The sequence below is a fragment of the Stegostoma tigrinum genome, chromosome 4 (assembly GCF_030684315.1).
Source record: "Stegostoma tigrinum isolate sSteTig4 chromosome 4, sSteTig4.hap1, whole genome shotgun sequence".
Lineage (NCBI taxonomy): Eukaryota > Metazoa > Chordata > Chondrichthyes > Orectolobiformes > Stegostomatidae > Stegostoma > Stegostoma tigrinum.
In genome coordinates this window covers 21050410-21069176 of record NC_081357.1, presented here as the reverse complement: position 1 = coordinate 21069176, position 18767 = coordinate 21050410, and the positions used below count along the sequence as shown (strand labels likewise).

The 18767-nt window shown below is 42.6% G+C and overlaps 2 protein-coding genes across 4 annotated transcripts in view; both read left to right on the top strand.

Annotated features, from left to right (window-relative positions):
• acoxl (acyl-CoA oxidase-like) overlaps positions 1 to 2304 on the top strand; it is a 322997-nt gene extending 320693 nt beyond the window's left edge. For 2 of the 3 annotated variants that reach the window (XM_059645207.1, XM_048531551.2), the window contains one exon: positions 1893 to 2002. Coding sequence is in view for 1 of the 3 variants with exons in the window: in XM_048531552.1 (XP_048387509.1) it covers positions 1893 to 2069 (177 nt within the window). In the remaining 2 variants the exon portion in view is untranslated. Of the gene's footprint in view, positions 1 to 1892 lie in introns of all 3 variants that reach the window. The other variant, XM_048531552.1, reaches the window with a different exon arrangement.
• A 3939-nt stretch (positions 2305 to 6243) lies between these two features.
• LOC125452756 (uncharacterized) overlaps positions 6244 to 18767 on the top strand; it is a 46225-nt gene continuing 33701 nt past the window's right edge. Inside the window, exons 1-4 of the mRNA XM_059645690.1 lie at positions 6244 to 6263; positions 7401 to 8296; positions 10575 to 10678; positions 17859 to 17995. Coding sequence (XP_059501673.1) covers positions 6244 to 6263; positions 7401 to 8296; positions 10575 to 10678; positions 17859 to 17995 — 1157 coding nt within the window. The remainder of the gene's footprint in view (positions 6264 to 7400; positions 8297 to 10574; positions 10679 to 17858; positions 17996 to 18767) is intronic.

Below are 18767 nucleotides of genomic sequence, written 5' to 3'. Positions count from 1 at the left end.
AAGCATCCTTTTGTTTTTGAGTGTTGCCCAGTTAAAAGTGAACAATTCTGGTCTTTTGTTTAATGGTGACTGTTTTTTGCTGTTTTAAAGCTATTGTTTTCTTAGTTCTTAAAAGAGAACCTTTATTTACAAAGCAGTGTATTTGGCTCAGTGTTTGCACTAAACAGCCACCTGTCCCTTGGTTTCAGATTTTGGAACTTTTGTGTTTGATTTTAAAATGTAGCACTGATGCAAATTTAGGGGAAATCATTATCAATAATATCACAGGAAGTGCTTTCACTGTTCTGTATTTAAACTATGAAACATTATTAGTTTGATTTGTTTTTTGTAAGTATAGAATTAGATTAGCTTTGTTTTCTTTAATATAGAAACTGGACCAAATTATATTTAAAGTAACTCATTTTATATGGTATTTTGGCGCAAAGACCTAATGAACTGGCTCTTTTAAAAAATGAATGTGCTCATTCAATCTGTAAGCATACAATGGTTTTGTACAGACGCGGACAGTAGCAGGTAAAAGCAGGTTCGGTTCCTGTGCATTTTCACTGTAAAGCTACAAAAACTTAGAATAATAAAAAGATGAAATCTTAGCCAGAAATCTAAGCCCTCTGGGCATTATGTTAGGACATTTTAATAAGTTTCCCTTTCGGGAGCTTTTAATTTATCTCTGGGTAATTTGATTTATTTTGTCTCTGAAATGCATCTGAGCAGTTTTGTGCCACTTTCTTAACTAGAGCCGACGCCGACTGTGTCGAGGTTTTAGAGGGCGGTCTCCAGTGCAGCTCGATTTTATTGGGGGTGTCTAGCCGATGTTTGGACGATATTTTGCTGCATGACACCCGAGCGCGGTCCATTATCATGTGTAATACCAACGAGGCACAGCCCACAATCCCGCCGTTAGGAAATTGTAATGCGACTGGTGCCGGCTCTTTTTGTTCTGTCCTGTTCCCCCAGGTGAATCGGGCTGTCTCCTGCTCGTTCGATCATAAACAAATCAAACCTCGCTCTTCAGAATAAAAGAAAAGCGAGAACGATAGTTAGAGCGAGAACACTGATGCTAGTTCGGAGAGTGTTTTAAACAGCTGATTAACCAAGATCAGAATCATTTCGAAAGGACCAGCCCACACGATCGCTGTGAAACTAAACAGCGCTTGTATTAAACACACACTCAACATGAGGCTGAAAGCCGATTCACCGCGAGAATCAAGAGGCACCCAGTCTCAGTGGATGCTTTGGCCATATATATTTATGTTAACACGTTCATTAAATTGTGTTTCAGAGAAGTCAGAACTTCAGCCCCGCGGTGATATCAAGGGCAAACCGTCCACGCGTGTGTCTGTTTTGTTTTCTCTTTAAGTCGACCCTCGAGTTTTACACACACACATACAACGCGGCAGCCGTTTTAAACTCATAATCCGCGCTCTCTGGTTTAAGGAGAGGGTGACCGGGGCAGGGGGCGGGTGGGATTGCGGGTGAAATGACTGGTAAGTTTCTCCCGGAGTTGTTGTACCCTCGGGTCTGGCGGGGAGTGGGTGATGGGGTCAGAAATAGATTCGGGGCCGGGGAATGAGGCAGACCCGAGCGATGAGCCCGCGAAAGAAATGCCACTACCCCGAAACCGAAACGAAAATCCCACTTTCACAGTGAGCTCCTTTAGGGATAAGCTGCCGGTTTCTGCTGCCCGTGTCTAACGAACATCCACCTGCATCGTCCTCAGGGCCAGTGTCTTTGAAAGCTGTTTTGGGGGTGGGGTCGGGGGGGCTTTATGCCGGGATCTCTTGTTTATTCTTTCCTGATTAACCCTAGCCCCGTTTCCCCTTTCTCTCTCTTGTTACCCCTGTTTTGTTTTCCACCACTCATTCCCCCCCCCACAACCTTCTTTCACTCCCCAGCTAACGGAACTGTGTTGCTCGGTGAAGGAGGATGCTTTGACAGTCCTGTCAGCTTTCAACATCCCCAGCGCCACCGTCCACGCTCCTATCGCCGGCATCGCCAGCCTCCGGGCATCTTGGGCATTCTACCCTCAACCTCAAGCCAAAGCGACTCTCTCCGCCCGAGCCAGACTGTAAAGAACCGCGCCGTGCCAAGCCCACATTTTTCTACACAGAGGATCCCTCACCCACTTCCAACATCAGTATTCATTTTTTTAAAAAAAGTAAGACTGCAATATAATCGTGTTATTAACAATCAAAATAGCATGAAATCGATTGATCGTGTCACCTTCCTCTTACCTCCATAAATCCTTATTGGAATTGTATTTTTGTGATATAATGGGAATCAAAAATAAATTTTAAAATAAATACATTTTCATTCCAAGTGCCTGTGTGTGTGTGTTTTTTTGTTGTCTAGCCGCCGGCACGGAGCATTCTGTTATCGTGCGGGTTTTAACTTTGCTGGTTCGTGTGGGTGGACATTTGCTACTTTCTCATTTGATTACTATCTCTTTCAGACCGAAATTCTCCCTCTTCATCATCAGACCCACAACACGGTTGGCGCGGAACCGAGGTAAAACTAAAGGGAAAGTCATGGTGTGCGTGTGTGTATATGTTTGGAGGGTGAGGGAACTAACCGGAGCGCTGCAAATTGATTTATTAAACATAATCTTTAATTTGAAAATGAAACTTGCGGGGTTTTTATGCACTTATCGTTCAGGAGTGTATATAAACTGAAGACATGCGGGTACACACTTTTCACCCCTGTTCTTGGTGGATGTCGAATTGGACTCGCACTGCTAACTTGCATTTTGCTCGCGCTTTGCCAATATTCTGCAAGTAAAACGCTACTGTTTGATCACTATTGTCCCAAGCGCTTTAAATCCCCAGTTAATGCCAAACGATAGATAAGTTCCACGTTTATTTCACCTGCAAATTCTTCCTTACAATAACCAAAGCAGTGCGGTTGTTGAATAATGCTTCCAGCTCGAGTAATGACAGGCGCTAAATGTGCTCTACAATCTTAATAAATCGAACCGAATTCGTCTGCCACGCCATTGACGTACTAATAACCATCCCGAAAATGTTTATTTTATACAAGTTCAGATGTGACAAGTCGCGCTTCTATGATTGCTGAGTGCACCGCAGTAAACTTGCAATTCATTTAGCAGATTGTTTGGGTTTTTTTTCTTTCGTATTGAGGTTTTATTTTGTTGGGTTGCTGAGATTTCAGTGCTTGTCAGTGTTTTTCACATCGGTGTCTCCAATCGCCGGCGCTGCCGAAGAAGGGGAATAAAGCGCAGGAAAATTGAGCAGGCGGTTACTTCGGCCGACATCGACCCTAAAACCAGCAGTGAATCGATTCGTTTGTCCCTTAAAGTTTAGATTGTGCACACCGACATTCAAAAAACGAAGCGCCGCTAATGACAATAATCTTGTTTTAGTCATTAAATTTGTTCCCCCCCACACACACACACCCCGGGACACTCATATTCCTAGCCCACCCCTCTCAATTTGCGATGGTGGTAATTAACTGTTGAAAGCAGCCTCCCCCTCTCGAACAGTTGGGACTATAGCTATTTAATCAGATAACAAGCATCTAATGTTTCGTTCTCAGTTGGCCGGAGTGATGTTGAGCGGTCATATTGATTTGCAAGCGCTCATTTTCTGCGCGCAATGCCTTTGAAGAATTTCCCCCCTTGCAACCCCTTCCACAAATGGGCCATTTGTGGCCGAGTGACTTGTTGCGTGTCCCGGTGTTATTATTCCCCCCCCCCTCCTATTTGGATGGAAACTCGTGTACCTTTACGTGTTGACCTCCTTTCCTATTCCTAGCACCCCCCCCCCCCACCAAAACAAAAATCAAGCCCTTTCTTCCGTTCTCCTCTGACCGTTCTGTACCAGTTTTAAACCGGACTCTATGGTATCCCACTACATCTCCCGAGCCCCAGCCCGTATCCCTCTCTGTATTTTGTGGGTTCTTTTCCCTGCACCACATCGATACTGAAGTGTATTCCCTGCTCCACCCTGCTTTCCAAATGACCCCAAGCGAACTCAGCGTTGACAAGCTGTCTAGAAATTCCTTTGCAGCGGATTTTAAAGTTGTACTTCCAGAAGTCTGTTTTAAAACTCCCTCAGTTTCGGCTACCGTGGAACCTCTTAAAATAATCCCTCTACGCCATCACACTGTACACTGAAACCCGTTGTCTCCTTGTTTTTTTCTAATGTTGTACAATGTTAAGAACCGATCATCCTTGAAATCAAAACAAACTTTTCTTGTTGAAAAAAGTATAATTACATATGCATCGATCGTTTCCTGGATTTGCCTGTGGAGGCGGGGCGGGTGTTTATATTTCTCAATTGTTTACCCCAGCCGTCTCTTCCCCTTCCCCCCCACCACCCCTCCTTCCCCAAATTCTCCATCTACTTGCCCTGACTTGCCCCCTACAGGGCCAAGCTGGGTTCTATATATATATCCACACGCGTACTGTATGTGTGTGAGTGTTTATGGGTGCCTCATTGGGCGGAGATCTGGAGGAGGGGGGAGGGGGGGGGGAACAGAGAGAGAGAGACAGAGAGAGAGACAGAGGGAGGAGGAGGAGGAGAGTCGGCTCATTGGAGCATTGCTGAGTACCGGGGCCATCAGTGCCATACTGGCGCGCGCACTCTCCGCACCTACTGGAAACTGATCTCAAGAATCTGTGAGGGTTCCGCCAGCTTCAAAACAAAGGCGAGCGACTAAAGTCGAGACCGCGCAACAGCCACCCGCCCAGGTGAGCCACTTGCAGTAGACAGCAGCACGGAACCTTTATTTTGTACCCCCCTCACCCTATTCACTTCAGATCGGTGGGGGAGAAACAGCCGCTTCTTTTTATTGTTCGACTTGCTTGTTATGTACTTGTCAATTTAAAAAAAAACACAGGCGGGTTGGACCGAGTGAGCCGGCAGCCGTATGCTTTTGGTGAAACTAACTTGACAAGAGTGTCGCCCCGGACCTGGTCTGAACCCCCTCATCCTCTTTAGACGTGGTGTGTGGAGTTTTGTTTTCTTGGAGAAGTGAAGTAGGGTGCAGTATTTTGTCTGGCGTGGAGTGCGGCTTTTGGAGGAAGGGGAGGCGGTCTTGTGTCTATTTATTGTCCGGCGGCTGCAAAATTCCGTCCGTGGCAGCAATAACAAAACCACATGTGCGGCGGTTTACGTAGGCGATCGACCGAAACTTGGGGAGTTTAGGACTGTTGTTGGCGTACAGACAGACAGTCATTCTGTCATGTACCATCCTTACAAATCAGGTACGGACGTCGTACAAAGGTACTTCTGGTTCAACGCTGTTTTTGTGGTGCCCCCTTGAGCGACCGAGCGCTTAATTTTTGCACTTCGACACAGCCTTTCATATTGTTTCTTCCAAAACAAAAAACAACTATATCTTATTTCTGCAATTGCTTGAAGCATTGTCAGTTCTCAGTGATTGTTTCACGAATTATCCGTGTGCGTTTTAAATTCCGACCACTTAATGAATAAGTCGGGATTTGAGTAGGCATACACACCGGCATCTGAATGATCGGATCAGAAGAATCGAAAGGGGAACTTTAAAAATATGCATCTGCATTTATTTAAGCATTAGGAAAGACAAACATTAGGGACATTTTATTTACGCGTCTTCTGGGAGATGAGGTGTTAGTAAATGAATGCATGTTTGAATGTTGGTGGGCCATGTCTTTTGGGCGTTGTCGCGGCTTTTTGAGAAGTTGTAGTGAGACTGCTGCCTCTAGCAGAGTGAAAATTTCTCTCTCTCTCTCTCTCTGCCTGTCTGTGCAGCCCGTGGCCGTGTTACTGCTCGGAGCCGCCCCGCGCTCTGCCCATGTGACACGACGCCGCACTGTAAACAAAACAATGCAACAAGGGCTCTGACGCCACCGCGCAAGACATCCAATGGTCGCCGGCCTCCGTGGCGCGACCGTCGCTGATTGGTTGGCGCCGACCTTAGCCAGCTGGGGCAGAATTCCAAAGCCCGTCAATCAAAGCTTTCGCCGTGGTGGGAAGGGCAAAGCTGATGCAGCGTGCACTGTCAAACCGTGCACGTAATACTCATAAACTGTGTCTCTGTACCTTAATACGTCGAAACTTGGAGCGTGTTCACTGTGAGACGTGTGTGCATTTGACACTCTCAAACCCCTGGCGGGGGCTGCACCCGTTTGAATTGTCAAATCCTTGGTGTATTCACTGTTAAAACCTGTGTGTACGCACTATATTTAACACTCGGATTGTGTGAGCGCAGTGTATTTTAATGGGACTACAATGCACGTTCACAAGAATGATACCCGGACTTCTGAGGTAAATTTGTACAATCAGGCCTGTTTACTGTAGAATTTAGAAAGTCAAAGGATGATCAGATCGAAGTCTTCAAGGGATTAACAGGAACAGACAAGCTAGATAAACTGTGTACACTGGCTGGGAATTCTAGAACCATGGACATAGTCTAAGAATTAGGACCAGACTATCCATGAGATTTGTTACAAAGTACTTCTACACAAAAGGGTGGTAGATGTTTAGAATTCTCTTCCACAAATGGCAGTGGATGCTAGATCAGTTGTTAACTTCAACTCAGATAAATTTGTGTTATGCAAAGGTATCGAGGAGTATGAGCCAAAGACGGATATATGGAGGTAGGCCTAGGTCAGGTTTGAGGAACTGAATGATCTACTCCTCTGTTCATAATACTCTTAAACTGTGTGTACTGCGCATCTAATATTCTTAAATCCATGACTGGGGGCTGCAACAGCATGGTGTTTCAAGCCATGTATTTAATAACCTTAAATGCTCGTTCAAACTGTGTGTGGACTGTGTGGATTTAATACTCATAAACGAAGTCTATATCCTAGTGCATTTTCAAACCATGTGTACTTTGTATTTAATACACAACCTATATATAACGTAGAGTTTTTTGAAACTGTGCCGCATAAGTCATGCACTTTTGAACGGTATACTGTATGGTTAAGGTTCTATCAAAGTATTATACATATACCATATATTGAGGGATCATTGAAACTAATGTATAGATATTTACTGTATATTTAGTTCTGTTTGAAACAATGTACGCATAAGTGTAGAGCATGTTTAGCGTTCTCTTCGGGGGGGCGTGTGTAAACTGCTGTCAAGACGAAGGAGAAAAATGTGACATGTACTTAATTGTGGGAGCTGTCGTCTTCCGTAGTGATCTGACACCCCCTCCTCCCACCCACACCTGGCAGAAACCCATGATTCCATGCAGCAGTGTACTAGGAATGGGGCGATCGATAAGGTGTCGTGGCGAAAAGTTCAGAATTGTTATCCTTCACAGTAAACAAAAACAGGTATATTTAGCATGGGCGACCCTTTTTTATTTGCAAGCAGCGGCTTCAATCGGAAGTGTTAAGATTCTTCACGATGGGGGAGAAAGGCTGAGGTGAGGCGTTCTCTTGTGTGGGCAAGGTGCGGGGCTTTGGGAGCAGAGACAGCGCGGTGCTGCCCAGTGGCTGTGCGGACTCGGTGCTGGGGACTGGGAGCAGAGGCAGCGCGGCGCTGCCCAGTGGCTGTGCGGACTCGGTGCTGGGGACTGGGAGCAGAGGCAGCGCGGCGCTGCCCAGTGGCTGTGCGGACTCGGTGCTGGGGATTGGGAGCAGATGCAGCGCGGCGCTGCCCAGTGAGTGTGCGGACTCGGTGCTGGGGACTGGGAGCAGAGGCAGCGCGGTGCTGCCCAGTGGCTGTGCGGACTCGGTGCTGGGGACTGGGAGCAGAGGCAGCGCGGCGCTGCCCAGTGAGTGTGCGGACTCGGTGCTGGGGACTGGGAGCAGAGGCAGCGCGGCGCTGCCCAGTGGCTGTGCGGACTCGGTGCTGGGGACTGGGAGCAGAGGCAGCGCGGCGCTGCCCAGTGGCTGTGCGGACTCGGTGCTGGGGACTGGGAGCAGAGGCAGCGCGGCGCTGCCCAGTGGCTGTGCGGACTCGGTGCTGGGGACTGGGAGCAGAGGCAGCGCGGCGCTGCCCAGTGGCTGTGCGGACTCGGTGCTGGGGACTGGGAGCAGAGGCAGCGCGGCGCTGCCCAGTGGCTGTGCGGACTCGGTGCTGGGGACTGGGAGCAGAGGCAGCGCGGCGCTGCCCAGTGGCTGTGCGGACTCGGTGCTGGGGATTGGGAGCAGATGCAGCGCGGCGCTGCCCAGTGAGTGTGCGGTCTCGGTGCTGGGGACTGGGAGCAGATGCAGCGCGGTGCTGCCCAGTGGCTGTGCGGTCTCGGTGCTGGGGACTGGGAGCAGAGGCAGCGCGGCGCTGCCCAGTGGCTGTGCGGACTCGGTGCTGGGGACTGGGAGCAAGAGGCAGCGCGGCGCTGACCAGTGAGTATCGGGCCCGTATTGTTGACACTGGGGAAGTTGTGACGCACTCGCCAGTTGTGAAAAGGCTGCGCTCAGCATTTTGCACAGAACAATGGAACTGTAGTAGGAAAGACGCCAGATCCACGTCTGGTGTTCCCTCACATCTCTTACTACCAGATTTCATCAGCACGAAAACATATTTCTCTCGGGAGCAGAGACTCCAGTTCGCGGTTTAATGATGACTTGAAGAAGTAAAAAACTCCTTCTGCAGTTTAAACGTGAGCCTGCAAAGTGTTCTGCAACTTTGATGGAAATCTGAATTTTAAAGTGAATGAAGCAATGAGGCGATACATTATTAAAATCGGGAAATAACTCCAGTTGGACATAGCTGCACCATTCTGAAGATATGGGAGTATATTATTACACTTGCCTCTGACTCAACGTTTTTCACGTTTTATTATTTCCTTACCAAGAAAGTTCGTTTAAGATTCAGATTTTACAAGTATAGCATTAGAAGTCAGTGACTGAACAAATCATTGAAGAATGATCTGCTTCAGAAACGTCTCACTTAAAGAAATATATGTATCTTAAACACGAACGATCATGGTGAAACGTTATCATTTTTAGTACTGGGTTAATTTCCAATTTTTTGAAGAACATTCAAAGGCAATTGATGACTTTCTTTGGTACTGGTTGCAAAAAAAAATAATAGGAATAGATCAGAGAGGCACAATTACATTGTAAAAAGTTGGGTGAACAGCAGATAAAATGCCGTGGTGCATGGGAAAGCAAGCTACATATAATCTTTGCCCAGACACTTTTTAGGACGAAAGTAGCCCACTGTTTCTTCTGTCGATTATGTTGGGTGTATGAATGTGTACAATAAACATTAACATGCTATTTGACCAAATGGCATCTCTCTTCCACCGAAGGGTAGTGAGACATTGTACGGTTTTTTCATTACTGTAGTATTGATTAAACCCAGGCTCCTTCTTGGTTTGCATCAATGAGTCACATTGAGCAAACATCTATGTATAGAGTCATCTGGGGTGAGGTACTTAAAAATTATCAGAGCTCATTCTGAATGTGCTTTTCTGTCTTGGTGATAAAAAAAACAAACTTTTAATTCTAGATTACATCTACCTTGAATAGTTAGTTGACATTGTGAAGTTTTCACGTATTTGTTTATCTAGTGAAATAATCAGCACTGAATGATAAACGTTTAACAATAACAAAATAATGATGAAACTTGCCAAGGATCAATATAAACCATAGAGAGTTTAAAATGATGCAGGGTTTAAATACAGTAAATACCGATTACAAGGGTTTGCAAGGGTCCAGCAGGCAGAAACCAGATTGGAAAACATTGGCTGATCGGGTGATGGATACAGGGAATCGATACATACATGAAGGAGGAACTATTGCACTGATAAGCAGAAAGAGTGGGACCAACTGGATGGCACTTCAAAAGAGCTGGCACTGAAACAGTGTGGCACATGTTTGTCTTTTGAGTCATATCTGTGATTCAAATCAGCATATAACCATTAAAATGCTTAGCAGGTGTAAAAGGCACATTTTTTCAGTATGAAGCCAGATTGTGTAATGTATTTAGTCTGATTCAATTCACACAACTCTCTTTTGGAAGCTTCTGATACTAATGATATGGAAAAGGAAAAGCAATTTAATGGTAGTACCCCAAAAGCCAGTTCAAATTTGACAATCCTGACCTAAGGGATTCATCGGAAGCAGTTAACTTGGCAAATGCGTGCAATTGACTTTATGCCAGGATCAACAATAGCTGTAGTGCTGGAGAAATTTGGGCTACCTTCTCTATAGCAGTTGACAATCTCAGCGAACAGTCTGCTGTTTTAATCCGACCCAAAAACTGAGGACAGGAAATGTCTTTTTTTTAAAACTGTGAAAGTATCTATTGAGAGTCAGTTGAAAATATTGGACTTGTTTGCCCCACAGAAGACTCATTTAGAAAGATACAGTCTTGATTTTTAACCCAAGTGGCTACCTTCATGGGTAACTGTACGATCAAGGCAACAGCCATTTAATGTTTGTACATATATAATATACAGTGCTTTTAAAATAAAACTTTGAAAAAGGCAGCCAAGTTAGCAGGGCTTAAAAGCTGGGTGGATACTTGAATTATGACTTGCTTTCGTTCATTATTTTGTTTCTATTTATTTGTGACTAGGCAATAAAAAAAAGTGCAGCATAGAAGATTGACAAATATAAAAACTTTAATAACACCTTTCATGACTTGAGAATTTCTTTTTTCTTTTCTTCACAGGAAAAAAATGCAACTACTTTGTGCTCCATAAGAGTGAAAGCAGATCCGACTGGGAACCAAACATCATCTCTATTCCAGACTTCGCATCACAAGCATGTCAAGAGGTGAGCTTTATGAGCAATCTTCTCCTAGCTCAAGGTGCGAAAGCATCCAGTTGTCTCCAAACTTCGTTACAACATGTCCGCTTTTCAATCTCAATTTTTTGCGTGGACCAAACTCCTCTGTTACCCCATCTTCGAGATCCAGCAGGTTGTCCAGTGGATATTATTCTCTTGACACAGACAGTGGACAGATGACTAAACCCACAAGCTGCGACAAGTCTACGCAGACTCCAAGCCCAACCTGCCAAGCCATCTACTATACACAGCACGCCTTGGCACAAGCACAGCTTTTGCAGAATCGTGGTAAGAGCCTCCTTCTTTCGTGTCCCACAGAAAGGCAGCTAGAGATTCTGCTATGAAGGAAAGGAATTGCTGGAGGAACCATGCAGGTTGAGCAGCATCTGTGGAGAGAAAGCAGATTGAACATTTTGGGTTCAGTGAACCTTCATCAGAACTAATATCACTGGACCTAAAATTTTGATTTTGCTTTCTCTTTCCGCAGATGTTGCCAGACCTGCCAAGTTTCTCTGGCACTTTCTGTTTTGTTTTAGATTTCCAGGATCTGCAGTTCTTGGTTTTTTAATAAACATTTCGCTAGTTGAATTCAGAAAGACAAAGCATGTTGCTTTTGTTTTTGCCACTTAGATTTATACCAGTTACTGTGGAGATGAAAATAATTCACAGCAGCAAGTCTTTAAATTAGATGACTCTTTTATTTAATTAGAGCTGTCTGCATGGTTTGTCTTTAAAAGACTGATGCAAGTTATTGATTATTACGAAGTTATAATGCCTTTTCTGTGTGTATCAAAAAATAAGTTACGATGCTCAGACGACAGTGTTTCTCTTTTGAAAAACTCTGTCTAGAAGCTTTACAGCTATTTATGCAAGTTTACAATTAGCATTTCAAGAAACTAATGCAAATAGTTGTGGTTTCAATGCAGTGCTCGCACTGACGCTGAAAGAACTGTGGATATGAGCTTAATGAAACAGATGAATGATCCAGAGGAGACATTGTTTTCAAGACAAAGTCAGCTGGAATCTTGGTCACTGTACATTTATGATAACAGGAAAATAAAATGTTAATCCCAAAAATGTCCCATTTTCTGGATCAGTGATGGAATTCTGGTAAAAAGATGACTTTGCTTTGTGTTTAAATCCAGTAATGCACAGCACTTAAATTCTGTTTTTTTTCAAAGATGATCTCTAATGTAAATCTCCCGAGCTTGGTTCGTGTGTGAATTTGTAATCAAAACAACATCCTTGAAAAGATCCAGGTGGAGAAGGCACGGAAAAAAACCCCCACAAAAACAGAACAGATTATGAATGAGTTCTTTGAACGTTTGCAGCACTTACTGATTGTAAGGTTTTTTTGCCCATCAGTGAAGAGACCCGGAAAAAGGTTGCGCTGTAGTCAAAATATGGGTGTGACTGTTTGTGCAAGGTAGACAAGGGCACCATCTCGTCCATCTGCCGTGTCTCCACATTAGGCTGCTTTTGTTGGCCATTTGTGTAGTGGTGTAGATGGTTAGATTTGATTTGTTAATTCTCATTCATAACTTTTCAACTACAACTATGTATAGAATGAAGAATGCAATATTTTCTTTAGACTAATTAGTTTGCAGTTGTTACATAAAACATTGGTGTATAAAATGAGTTAAACAGTTGGTGGAAGAAAAGAAAGGATTTAATACATTTGGTGTTAGTAAGATAACAGCTGGCTGATTGTCTGCTTCTTGTAATACAACACAATCCAAAATGATGGCATTCACCAGAGCGGGGCCTGAATTTTAACGTGAGCTTCTTCTCAATTTCTAACTTTTACTTCTCCCTGGGCAGTCCTGTGTGTCACGCTATCAGCAAAAGTTGGTTTGGCCCGACAGGCATGGTTAATTGAAGTACTCTGTTGGCACACTCAACATTTCCAAATTATGATGATAGGGTCTGAAGAAGAAATCTGGATGAATCCTTGGGCTTCCCCATTATGATGCATTATTAGAATCACATCTAATCTTGGTATTAATGAATTGTATTGTAGGGAGAGCATGGAAATACACAAATCTATTTTGCAGCAGATCTAACCATCAATATTAAGTACTGGAAAATGATGCTTAGAGTTACAAACCAGAAGATTGACAAAACTCAGTACTGTTTCAGTTTCCAACTTTACAGTATTTTTAAAAGAAGCACAGGACTGAAACGTTTTATTTCTTTGAGTGCAAACATTTATTTTCGTATTTCATATGATTACGATTATTTAAAAGCAGTTGCAGTTGTGTTGGATAACAAAGTGTGGAGCTGGATGAACACAGCAGGCCAAGCAGCATCTCAGGAGCACAAAAGCTGACATTTTGGGCCTAGACCCTTCATCAGAGAGAAAAAGTCAGCTTTTCTGCTCCTGAGATGCTGCTTGGCCTGCTGTGTTCATCCAGCTTCACACTTTGTTATCTTCGATTCTCCAGCATCTGCAGTTCCCATTATCTCTGATCGCAGTTGTGTTGGATTTTTCTTTGCCCAGATGAAGAGGAACCCACAAATAGTCCACTGCTCTTAACTGTCCCAGTAGATCTTGAAGTTTGCAATCAGATAATTGGTAAGGGGCAATGCTTTCCGAGTGCTTTTATACTTGGCTAGTGTATAAAATTTATGGTATGATTGCATTTGTTTTGCAACTGTTGAAGTTGCATGTTTTGGATTATTGTGTGTAATTAGTCATCTTCATCTCAGTAAACTTGTGAGTAAAACAAAACAATTTTTAAAAAATGAAACTAAATGAAAGGGATGAATTATTTCTTCCATTGTATTAATTACTTTCTATTCTGTTTCTAATACTGTTCAGAAGCCCTGCTTTAGGGCTAATGGTTCATATACTTAGCCTGCTAAAATTTGGGGATAACATATTATTCAGGGATCGTTACCACCCATTTATAGTTGACCTTCATGATAGCATTTTTTTGAATCTTGGGAATTCTGTTGCAGAGGTCAGGTTTTACATAGGAAGTATTGGCCTGAAAGTAACATTTTTTAAATCAATAATTCCAGTTACTAAGAGAACTAATAATAATTTTAGACAATCAGTGTTAATTCAAAACATAGGCGTGATGAATGTACAATGAAAAGCCATGTTCCAACCTGGCTTGGAAAGCTGCAAATAATGCTGTTCAATCAAGTTTTTTTTAATTAAAATATTTTATTACATATTCTAATCATCTTTTGAATTCAATCATGGGATGAGGGCATCTCTGGGTAGACCGGTATTTATTGCCCACAGGGCAGTTAAGAGTCGACCATGTTGCTCTGGGTCTGGGATCACGTAGGCAAGGATAAGCTAAGGATGGCAGTTTCCTTCCCTAAATGACATTAGTGAACCAGATGGGTTTTTCCTGACAATCTTAATTAGACTCTTAATTCTAGATTATTTTTACTGAACTCAAATTCCATCATCTGCTGTGCTGAAATTTGAAGCCAGGTGCCCAGAATATTAGCTGCGCCTCTGGATTAAGAGCCCAGTGGTCATAGCACTGGGTCATCAGTTCCTTGTTAAATGATCAGTAAGCAAAAGGATCTTCTAAAACGGTCATATAGACTAGAGGAGTAAGACATTTGGTTACCTTTTTTAAAAGCTGCTCTATTCTGTGACAGATAGACTGAAGAATACCAATTGCTGTGTCTTAAAGCACAGAAATAAAAGCTTACTTGATGGTTCATTTTGCAGGAGATCCCTCCCCCATTCGACAGTTGCTCACTTAAAAATGATGCGATTAACAAAAAAATGATTTTATGAGCCTATACCTCAAATCTCTCCTCACATCTGGAGCTGGTGAGTGTAAGTCTGCGCAACACAGCATAACACCGCATATTAAATGGTGCACGTACTTTTTTTCTCACTCATTCAGTTAGCTATTTTCAGGCAAGAAGAAAAGTTTATCTATTTTACCTCTTGGCCTTTCTAAAAGCCCCACATTAATTTCACTATTAACCACTTAACCACAGTATTAATTTCCTGCATTACTTTATGATACAAAGTCAGCATGGATGGGAAAACTGTTAGCATCCTAAGTGCACTGATCAAGTGATAAATTTTAACTCTTGTTTTGCTGATTGCACATCCAAGGATCAGCCAAAGCCCGTGTTACCCAAATTAATTCTGCTGTAATTTGATTGCCTTATGGTTAACAGTAACCAGTTCTTTTGTTTTACTCAGGCGAATTTGAACCTGCATGCAGCAGTCTCATTTAAGCTGGCTTTCTTGCACAGATCTACCTAAACTGGCAGCACTGAAAGCTTCTTTCGTATGAAAATGAAATTTTAAACCAAGAGTAGACTTTCGGTAGATTGACTGAAAAGATAATTTTCCCTTGCTTGCTAAGGCTGTTTGTGTTTCCATACATCAGTACTGAGTCAACATCCTCACGAGCAAACATTTTCACATATGATCATCACAGAGCAATTGGAGTGCACAATGCAACTATTAGAGCAATGTTCTTTAATAATATTGTCTGCAAAATCAGAAACTGCCAGAATTGTTATCTGTTTATGTATTTTTCTTTCTCATCATTTCTATTCAGTGTGAAGTTTCACCTTCTAACTTTATACGCTGCAGTCTCTGGGTGACTGTTCCATGCAGCGGAGCTAAAACACCATTGCTGACTGTTAGTTTAGTAATGCAGTGAGTGGATTTTCTTGAATGAAAACTTTCTCTGTTGCAAAGGATGTTGTAACTGTGTAGTAGAAAGTTTCTGCATGTTTTGAAAGCTGCAAAACAGTCCAGAAACCAACACATTAACCTACTGTACGTATGGAGGGATTTTGCATTTTTTTAAATAAGAGCATGTACCTGATTAAAGTGCACATTTATTTGTTCTAGTTTATTATTACCAAAAAGAAAGTTAGCCTTATGTTAAGAACTAAAAGCCTCCAACTACTGCCATACTACAGTAATTAATATCAGATGGTGCTAATCTCTATATGATGCCTCTTTCTAAATAATCAGAATTTCTGCTTATTCTCTTTTGCTACTCAACAATATTCTGTTTGCAATGGCACTGACTGCATATTGGAATATTAGCCAAATGAGGGACATGCCGTTATTACTTTGGGAATTTGTTAATAATTGTTAATACTGTCATGTTCGCAACTCTTATTGTATTTCAGTTATCAGTACCCTGTTAGTAAAGGGAAGCATATTTAGAATATGTTGAATCTTTTACAAAACTTGCATTTGTGTTACTTTATTAAACGTAATGAAACATCTCAAAGCAATTCACAGGAACATAATCAAACAGCAGTTCACACAGAGCCAAAGAAGGACCTCAGGACAGGTTGTCCTTGATCAAACTGACAGATTTTTAAAGACAATTTCAGGGGCAGTAGAGAGAAAAAGGCAAAGGAAGAATTGCAGGGTTCCAGGCCAGGACAGCTGAAGCCAGGGCCATTATGGGTTGGGTGAGAGAACTGGAGAATGCACAAAGGGCCAGCATTGGAGGACAGTCATCTGGCTGGAGGAGATTATGGATACGGCGAGTTGGTGAGGCCATGAAGGAAGCTGAATAGAAAGATGGGAACTTCAGGCTCAAAGCATTGGCAAACTGGAAGATAATGTGCATCAGCCTGATGGGGACTTGAGGCAGAATGGGAATATGGTGCAGTAAGAGTTTTTCAGATGCTGCACAGGCTGATATGAACTGACTTGACAACACATTATAGCCTTAACTCACTGTTTACTGCCAGATGGATTACAGCGGTTATGGTCTACCCAACAAATATTCAAGAATATGCAGTGAAACACTTTGCATCTTTCACTGAGTACCAAATTGGATAAGTTGAGGGCTTGATTTCAATTCAGCAGGAATTGCTGATCTGGGCCAATGTACTGGGAACTGGAAAAATGGTGGGATTAGAGGGCATAATTGTAAGGTGAGAGGAGAAAGATTTAAAAAGGACCTGAACGGCAACATTTCCACACAAAGGGTGGTTCGTTTGTGGAATGAACTGCCAAAGGAAGTGGTAGATGCAGGTATAATTACAACATTTAAAACACATTTGCACAGGAACATGAATAGGAAAGGTTTTGAAAGATATGGGCATAATGCAGGCATATATGACTTGTTTGGTTCGAGAAACTTGGTTGGAATGGATGAGTTGTTCCAAAGGTTCTGCTTCCATGCTGTATGACTCTAACACTCTATAACAAGAGGGTGCTTTCTGGAAATTGAGGGCAGCATAAATTTATTATATCAAACAAGAGCAGAGTGAGTGTATGTCTGGCTTTTGCCATAATTGAAGTGTGCAAGGAGGTCCATTCTCTCTTTCTGAAATTTTTTCCACAAATATAAGCAGAAACTTCAAAACAAATGAAAAAACACGTCTTGAATTATAAGTCAGGAGAAAATTCACAGAATTTACATTCGTTGGTGTATGTATTGCTATCTTCTATTTCAAGGGCCTAAAAGTATTTCAGAAATTGCAATGTTTCAAAAAATAATTTTCACTGTTCCATGGCATGGGGCTGTTAACAAAGGTCAGCATTTGTTGCCCATTTCTAATTGCCCTTGAAATAAGTGGCTTCCTTTTGACATTTCAGAGGTCATTTAAGAGTCATTCATGTTGCTGTGGGTCAAGAGTCACATGTAAGTGACTGGCAGATTTCCTTCCTTCCCTAATCCAGGTGGGTTTTTACAACAGTGATAATGGGAACTGCAGATGCTGGAGAATCCAAGATAACAAAGTGTGAAGCTGGATGAACACAGCAGGCCAAGCAGCATCTCAGGAGCACAAAAGCTGACGTTTCGGGCCTAGACCCTTTTACAATAGCTGGTTTCACGGTCATCATTACTAGGACTAATTTTCAATTCCAGAATTGAAATTCAAAAATTAAATGAACTCAGGTTCCACCAGCTGTTTTTTGCCCTGCGACATTAGCCTGGGCCTCTGGATCTCTAGTCCAATGACTGGACCTCAAAAAAAAGTCCATAAAAATCTTGCCTCTTGTGAACGGCTACATGTACAATTGTTCTGAGATTAGAAAGCCTCTGGCAATGTTATTTGTGAACAAGGTTTTAGCTCAAGTAGTTGAATGCGGTTTACATTTAGCTGTAGGTTTTTGCATGAAAAGGACTTCAGTGCACGTTGAGCTACTAGACCATTATTTTCCAAGCCCTGAATTTTTAAATTATTAATTTTGCAGGCACAGAAGGGATACACCCATCTGGAACGCAGGAAGGCTCTCCATCAGTGCCCGTTGATGTTCAGCCTGAAGTATGGATTGGACAAGAACTGCGAAGGCTTGGTGATGAGTTCAATTCTCATTATCAAACAGCAAGGGTAATTAGGAAATCTTTAGACTTTTTTTCTCAAAATATGTATGTGTGTCCTATTAACAATCATAGTCTACAGTATACTGACCCACGTGCCACCTTTAAAGTAGAGCAACAATCCAAAAAGAAACGGAGGTCTCGGACATACTCACTCATTTCAGAAGTATTGTACAGGCCTGATCTTAAGACACGATATTTGCTATCCATGATCTTACCCAGTCCCAGTTCCTGTTCCAGGGCAGATCTGCCCCCTCCTGAATCACGTTGGAGTATTTTTGTATAGTTAACAGTAGCAGCATCTTGTACCAGTCTCATGGAGTTATTCTTCATTCACAAACCTCAGTGTTAATTGGCCAGTGAACCATAAAAGGCATCATAACCCATTCTGATCCTTGTTCTTACCTGATACTCCACACAAATGTACCTTCATCAGAAACTGCTGGGTAGTGAACAGTAATGGGAAGCATGTCCACTTTTGTCCCTCCTTTCCCACAGGCATGTCCATGGTATCTTAGAGAGGGATACTGTGGGACTGTGGGGCTTTGTTCTTTGGAGAAAATTCTTTCAAAATTTCAGAGAATACGGTAATATAGCAAGAGTCAAATCAAAAAAGGCTATTTGAAAAGTAAGAATATAGTTTACTCTGGCATGCCAGTAACACAACCAGAGTATTCTGAGTTGAGACTGTTACAAACACAACAGTTCAGCTCTAGAGACGTAACCAAATTTGCTATTCTTGGTAATGTCTAATGCCATCCTATGATGTAATTACCTTACCA